This window comes from Musa acuminata, chromosome BXJ2-5 (assembly GCF_036884655.1).
Source record: "Musa acuminata AAA Group cultivar baxijiao chromosome BXJ2-5, Cavendish_Baxijiao_AAA, whole genome shotgun sequence".
Lineage (NCBI taxonomy): Eukaryota > Viridiplantae > Streptophyta > Magnoliopsida > Zingiberales > Musaceae > Musa > Musa acuminata.
Window position 1 is genome coordinate 40,648,524 of NC_088342.1, and position 8,402 is coordinate 40,656,925.

Consider the following 8,402-nt stretch of genomic DNA (forward strand, 5'->3'; position numbering starts at 1 on the left):
GTATTCATAGGTCTACATAAGTCAGCATGAATTAATTCAAGACAATTAGATACTCTCCATGTTTTTCCAACAAGAAATAAATTTTTACTTTATTTGTCATAAATGTATCCTTCACATACACCAAGCGTATTGATTTTAGGTAGTCCGAAAATCTTTTTTTTTATTTAACAACCTTTATTAAGGTGTTCATATTTTAAATGTCACAAATTAGACTCATTCTTTTGAGTTTCAATAAGAGCATGTTTTTCAATATTTGAAACATCAAGTGGAAACATCTTATTTTACATCATATAAACATTTATCGTAATTAATTAAGCTATATTTTTTTATCTTTAATAGTGCATGAACCATCATCAAATATAACTTAATATCCATCATTTATCAATTGTCCAATACTCAACAAGTTATGTGATAAACTAGGAACAAAAAAAATATTATCAAGGTATTTTACCTTCCCTTGACTTATCTTCACCTTAATTGTTCTTTTTCCTTCCACTTGAATTTGCTTGTTATCTTCAGGTCTAACTTTCAAGAGTTTCATTAATATCTCTAAACATTGATCTTATACCTAACATATGATTAGAATATACATTATCCAAAAATCAAATATAATTCTACTCTTGTAATTTTTTTATTATAATTTGATTGCTTTTATTCATCATTCTCATCTAAGTGTCATCTTCCTCTTCCATTTCCTCTACCACGAAATCCTCCTCTGCCACATCCTCTTCCTGTTGATTTTTTGTCTTCTTTTTCTTCACTTTTTTCAAGTAACATATTCAACCTTGCTTCATGTGCTTACGAGGAACCCATTAGTTCATCAAATAAAAATATAGATAAATCTTTTGACTCCTTAAGTGCAGAAACAATATGATCAAATTTCGAAGTTAAACTTCTCAAAATTTTTGCAATAATTATATGATCATAAAGATATTCACAATAAGATTTCATTTGACTAACAATTTCAATCACTTGAGAAAGAAAATTTTGTACTGATTCATTGCTTTTCATGAACAAAATTTTAAACTAATGACGAAAGATTTGAAGTTTTACCGTAATCACCCTTTATGAGTCTTGAAATTCATTTTGAATCAACCAAGCTTGCTTTGAGGTTGACACTGCTGCAATTCTTTAGAAGATTATCTCATTGAAAGCTATATTGTCCCGTTTAAACAAAAACTTAGCTTTGATACCATAAAATATTGTAGATGGAGGAGCAAGGAAACGATAAAAACAGAATACTACAATGCAATTAAAAAGAATCATTTCGATTAAAAAAATTAATATAATATTTAAACAAGAGGTAAGACATAGAACACTTACAAGATATTCCCAAGTACACATACCTCTCTTGCTTTATTAACTATGGCCATATTTATATGACATAGTGGTAACTAACTCACTTCATCATGTCACTCATGAGTTAGGTATAGGAACTACCCTATAACTACTAGATCATGGGTCACTACTTAAAACATGTACTTATAACTACTTAAAACATGAGAATTACCTAGATAATTACTGTGAATTCTTAATAGAGTACAGTACACCAAAAATGTCAAGTCAGCAGCAATCGCTCATTTGTCCTTCACCATTCGCATATAGTTATAAATAATTAAGCGCTGCAACAGGAAGAAGCCCATCAACTGTGTTTGTTGAAGAATGCGATGAGGCCGTCGTAGACGAGCTGCTTGGCATTCACCCCCATCACGAAGTCCATATGTGCGTACTCCTTCACCAGCTGAGCCACGAGCTTGTCGGCGTCATGGTTGCTGAGATCGTTCAACAGCAGCTGCACGTCCTTCACGTCCGACAGCATGTCCCCGCCGCCGTAGCTGAGCAGCAGCGGCAGGTCGTGTGGAATGTTGGACATGTGGTATTCGGGTGGGCTGCTCTCCCCATACGCAGCCATGTTGCCCACACTGCTCTCGTAGTCGTATTTTGCTATCACTCCACGTCTGAATGCTGTTAGTACTCAAAGAAAGGTATACATACACCCTTGTGAGAAAGAAATCTAGGTAGCTCAATTATATGATATTTTAGATTTGTATCAGACTGACTGACTCTGTGAAAAATGGACGAGTGTCCTCACAGATGTAGGCTGGAGTTCATACTTCAAGAAGATGTCAACACTGGAGTAATTAAGGCAGCAGTTTGGCCCTACATCCAAAGCGAGTGTGTGTGCAGAATAAGGAAGGAAAAGTCAATACATATGTAAATTAATTGAAGACTACAATATATATATATATATATATATATATATGATTAAAGTCAAATCAAACTTATGTTGCGGAATATTATCACCTGAATAATTTGTCGTACCTGTGAATGATGCCATAAAGTCGTAGCAGTTCACCTCCGGCATGGCGCAGACGGACTCCATAAAATGGGTTCCAACTGGCCTGTTTATCCATTAGGAACGCACTTGAATTAGAAGAGCTTTTACGATAACATCACTCAATATATGGTCGGTCATGTTGATAAGGCCTCTGATGATTTTGTCAGCACATTTCTTCTGACAACAAGAGGGATATGTCAGTTTACGTACCCTTTAGGATTATATTCTGCCACTCCAAGCGCTCCCAACATCTGCAAGAAAAAGCAAGAAAGCTATGACACAGCACTGGAAGTAGGTAAATTAGAAGAAGATAATGATCTAGCTCCCTTGATGAGAAAAATCAGTGCTGTGAAATGGTAGAGTGTTGTGAACTCGTTCTTACTTCTCCTGAGAATGCGCTGGCTGCAGCTACTCCGATTGGAGTTGCCATGTAAGTCAGATAGGCCACCGGACTCAAAAGGGCAGCTGACTTGATCATATCCACCAGCTTCCCTTCAGAGAATGCTGCTAGAGCTGTCATAGTTCCCTGTAGCATCCAACGTCACTCAGTAATAAAAATGTTGTTGTAGTAGCAGTGGTAGTAGTGGAACATGAACATACAAGGATGATATGTTTGGCATTAAAGTAATTCAAAGAAAAGTCTCCTACCATGGAGTGACCAACGTAGTGCAGCTTCTGCCCAGTTTGCTGGAATACAAAGCCCACAGTAGCAGGCAAATCATAGCTGGCCAACTCATCCCATGACCACGCCCAATAAGCCTGCGAGACAACAAAAGGTTGATGCTAATTATACCAACGACCTGCTCAGGACTTCATAAGCAGCAATGTAGAGAAGATGACTAACCGGGTTTGATGCATCGAGAGACTCATGGCGACGGCTCCACCTGGTGCCCCTGCCGTTTGTAATCCATACATCGAATCCGTTGTCTGCAAGTACGAAAGCCAGTGATTGTTGAGGTGGATTCAGTAGCCACGTCGACCCGTCCTGCCATCACCCATCAATCGTCAATCATCATATCATCATAAGAGGAATGACGAAGAAGACAGCGTACTGTGCATGCATGCATGGCAACAAATGCAGATTGCTCAAGGAAACGTACCATGAGGATTCCATGTTGCAGCAGCACGGGCTGCCTCTTCCCCGGGCTGCCGCCTCCTCTTCCTTGTGGGATCCTGTGCATGGTCAGTATGTACCCATCTTGCGTCTTCACCTGCAAGGGACGCAGCAAGCTTCAACCACTCATGCCATGCCCGCATCAATCATCAATCCATCCACATTTATCTGCACTCGGCTACCTCATATTCTTGGCACTCGTAACCCTGAGGGCTCACGACGGCGGTGCACACCCCATCATTTGTAGCTTCGAGGCTTTGCAGAAGCTGCCGGTGTCCGCGAGCTCCGGCCAGCTCGCAATGGAAGCCCATGGAGAGGACGAAGGTGATGACGAGAAGCCAACTGTGGAATGCCATGTTGGAGGTAAGCGAAGGATGATATCGCCTCCTTCACAAGGATTGGCCTTCTTATAGGGAGGAGGATGAGACCTCGTTCATGGCCTTCTAAAAGGGTGGAGGAGAAGGAAGGAAATGGAGAGGATGATCTGTTTAAGGCAGTTGAAGGGTGGTGATACGTGATTCTCGCTACGTGTTAACAGCTCTCAAAATGCTAGTTTTTAGATTGATTAAAGAGCATCTATTTATTTTTTTTTTAATAATAAAAAATTATCGTATCCTAATAAATGTTTTCACCTATATCTATTTATTTTAATCTAAATTTTAATCTTTTATTTTATCTAATTATAACTATCTGAATTAATCTTTTCATACCCCCTTAATTTAAAATAGTTATAAGTTGAAGTTGTAATAAAAGATATAAAATTATTCTTTTACCAAAGCTTTTATAAAGATATCGACAAGTTGATCTTACGTACTATAATAGTTCATTTAAATTTCTGAACTAGAAATGACTTGGTGAGAATATTCGTAACTTATTCACCTGTTCCATAATACTTCATTGCAATGACTCCACTTAGTACAAAATTCTAGATGAAATGATAGTGCATCTCTATATGCTTCATTTTACTAAAAAATATTGGATTTTTCGTCATCGTAATTGTGACTTTGTTGTCACAAAATATTTATGTTACTTATTTTTGTTCTTGATGAAGATCTTCAAAGAGTCTTCTAGACTATATTACTTGGTAAGCAACTGATGTTGCAGCTACATATTTTGCTTCCGATGTTGATAACACAGTTGTTGCTTACTTTTTTTTAACTTCAAGATATAGATTATGATCCGAGGTTAAAAATATTGTTTGAAATACTCTTTCTATCATCTAAAGCATCTAAAGCTCCTACTCAATTACTATAAGTGAAACCAAATAATTTATATTTAAAATTATGAGAATACCAAATGTCAATTCCAGTAATATAACGTAGAATTTTTTTAACAATTTCGAGATAATATTTTCTTGGGCTATGCATAAACCTAAATACTACACCAACAAAGAAGGTAATATCTGGTTGAGTATGAGTTAGATAAATGAAATCTTCAACCAAACTTTTATAGTATCTTGCATTTATCAAACATATATATTTTTTTAGTTTTAATTTTTCATTTAGGTGTTATTGTAGCTTTGCAATTAATTATGTTAGATTTTCTGAGTAGATCCATTGCATATCTTCTTTGTGAAATAAAAATTCAATCTGATCCTTGTTTCACTTCTAACCCAAGAAAATAATGCAGTAGACCTAGATCTGACATTTCAAACTAATTCATCATACATTTTTAAAATTCTACCATAAAAAAGTTAGATTAACCCATATATATAATATCATTAACATAAAGATAAACCATTATAATATTATGTTCACTTTCCTTCTTCAAATCAAGAGCAGGTTTATTATTGCTCCTCTTAAATATATTTTAATAAAAATAATAATTAATTTTACTATACTCTGTCCTTGGAACTTATTTAAGCTCACAAAGGACTTTCTTTAGCTTATATACCTTTTTTTCATGATCTTTAATAAAAAAACATTTAGGTTGAGTAACAAAAATTTCTTCATGTAAATCTCTATTTAAAAATATAAATTTCACAGCAAATTGATAAACAAGCTAAGCCAAGTGAGCAACTAAAGCCAATAAGATTCTCACGATTTCGAGAGAAAAAGTATCATCAAAATCAATACCTTGTTGTTGTGAATATCCTTTTGCTACAAACCGAGCCTTATGCTTTTGGATACTTCCATCTACATTAAGCTTTATTTTGAACACCCATTTTAATCCAATAGCTTTTTTTTCTTTCGGTGGATCCATTAGCTCTCAGGTTTCATTCTTCTCAATTGATTTGACTTCTTCCTTGCTTTTCACCATTTCTTTTTTTTCAACTGTTTCCTTAAAAGTCATAGAATCTTAAATAAACAAAGCAAATATTGAGTCATAAATTTTTTTAGTGATCTGATTTTTCCTGAAGGGGTTTTATCTGAGAAATCAGAATTTGAATTGCTACTAGGTGAGGTTGACGATAAACTTGTTGGAATAGGATCTATCACTTCGATTCTTTGGAGTTTTTAATTCTGTTGGAATTTGAATTTGTGTTCCACTTTCATTGATCTTCGAATTCCAACTTGTTTTTTCATCAAACATAATATTTCTATTAATAATAAGTTTACCACTAATAGGATTATATAATCAATATGCTTTAGATTATAAGGAATAAACAATTAAGATGCATCTTTCAGATTTTTTATCAAGCTTGTGATGGTTTTGTGAATTTACCAAAACATAAGCAATACAACAAAAAATTCTTAAATGACTTACACTTGGTTTTATATTATACCAAGCCTCAAAAGGAGTTTGATTCATAACAGCCATTGTTGGTGAAATATTCAACAAATAAACTATTGTTGCAACTACTTTTGCCCAAAACTGATTTGGAAAATGTTTTCCTTTAAACAAGCTTCTTTATCATTTCAACGATAGTTTGATTATTATGTTCAACTACACTATTTTACTCTAGTGTATATGGTGCTATTAATTCTCTATAATACTATTATTTCCTAAAAAGAATTAAACTCATTAGATAAAAGTTCATCACATCTATCTGTCTAAAGTATATTTATATATCTACCACTTTCCCTTTCTACAAGTGCCTTGAATTTTTAAAAATTATCAAATATTTCAGATTTTAATTTCATAATATACCCAACTCATGTGGCTATAATCATCAGTAAACAATAGAAAATATAAAATATTGACTACCACCAAATAATTTTATATTAATAGGTCCACATAAGTTAACGTGAATTAATTCAAGATAATTAGATGCTCTCCATGATTTTTCAACAGGAAATTATTTTTTACTTTATTTACCATAAATGAATTCTTCACATATATCAAGTGTATTAATTTTAGGCAATCCGAAAACCATTTCTTTTTTATTTAACAATCTTAAACCCTTAATGTTAAGGTGTTCATATCTTAAATGACACAAATTAGATTCATTCTTTTGAGTTTAACAAGAGCATGCTTTTCAATATTTAAAATATCAAGTAGAAACATCTTATTTTGTGTCATGCAAATATTTACCATAATCAGACCATATTTTTTATCTTTAATAGTACATGAATCATCATCAAATATAATTGAATTTTCATCATTTATCAGTTGTCCAACACTCAATAAGTTATGTGATAAACTAGGAACAAAGAAAATATTATCAAGGTATTTTACCTTCTCTTGACTTGTCTTCACCTTAATTATTCATTTCCCTTCTACTTGGATTTGCTTGTTATCTCCAAATCTAACTTTCAACTGATGAGTTTCATCAATATCTCTAAACATTGATCTTATGTCTGATATATGATTAGAACTTCTACTATTCAAAAATCAAATATCATTTAAGATATCATTAACTTGTGAATGAGTAAAAAATAACTTACTATTTTCTTCATTTTCCTCTACATAACTTGCTTGCTTTTCTTTTTTCCAATAATTTTCCTTCACGTGACCAAACCTTTTACAATAGTGATATTGAATTCCACTCTTGTAATTTTTTTTATCATAATTTGATTGATTTTAGTCATGATGCGCATCTAAGTGTCCTCTTCCTCTTCCTTTTCCATTTCTTCTACTATGAAATCCTCCTTTGCTACTGTTGATTTTTTATCTTCTTTTGAAGTAAAAGATCTGAAATATTTTTTCTTCACTTTTTTCAAGTGATATGTTCAACATTGCTTCATGTGCTTACAAGGAACCCATTTATTCAAATAAAAATATAGATAAATCTTTTGACTCCTCAATTACGGCAACAACATAATCAAATTTCTGTGTTAAACTTCTTAAAACTTTTGTACCAATTATATGATCATGAAGATATTCACTATAAGATTTCATTTGTCTAACAATTTCAATCACTTGAGAAAGAAAATTTTGCACCGATTCATTGCTTTTCATGAACAAAATTTCAAACTCATGATGAAGGGTTTGAAATTTTATCGTAATCATACTTGATGAGTCTTGAAATTTATTTTGAAGTATCAACCAAGCTTTCTTTGAGGTTGACGCTACTGTAATTCTTGAGAAAATTGTCTCATTGAAAGTTATAATGCCTCGTTCAAACTGAAACTTAACTCTGATACCACAAAATATTAGAGATGAAAGAGCAAGAAAACGATAAAAGCATAATACTGCGATACAATTAAAAAGAAGAAAATCGATGTAGTATTTAAATAAGAGGTAAGACATAAAACATTTACAAGATATTCCAAGTACACATACCTCTCTTGCTTAATAAACTGTGGTCATATTTATAGAACCTAGTAGTAACTACCTCACTTCATCATGTCACCCATGATTGAGTTAAGTATATGAATTATCCTATACTTACTAGATCATGGGTCACTAATTATATAACTACTTAAAACTTGAGAATTACCTAGATAATTACTGTGAATTCTCAATAGAGTACAGTACACCAAAAATGTCAAGTCAGCAGCAATCGCTCATTTGTCCTTCACCATTCGCATATGGTTATAAGTAAGCGCTGCAACAGGAAGAAGCCTA

At 33.3% G+C, this 8,402-nt stretch overlaps 1 protein-coding gene across 1 annotated transcript; it reads right to left on the bottom strand.

The window, feature by feature from the left end:
* Positions 1–1,642: 1,642 nt before the first annotated feature.
* Positions 1,643–3,808, bottom strand: LOC135611578 (triacylglycerol lipase 2-like). Its single transcript, XM_065107215.1, has 9 exons — positions 3,635–3,808; positions 3,439–3,549; positions 3,183–3,323; positions 2,987–3,097; positions 2,721–2,864; positions 2,549–2,589; positions 2,323–2,402; positions 2,065–2,160; positions 1,643–1,965 (listed from the first exon to the last, which is right to left on the bottom strand). Exons 1-9 carry the CDS (start codon positions 3,806–3,808, stop codon positions 1,643–1,645), a joined length of 1,221 nt encoding a protein of 406 aa, XP_064963287.1.
* Positions 3,809–8,402: the final 4,594 nt, after the last annotated feature.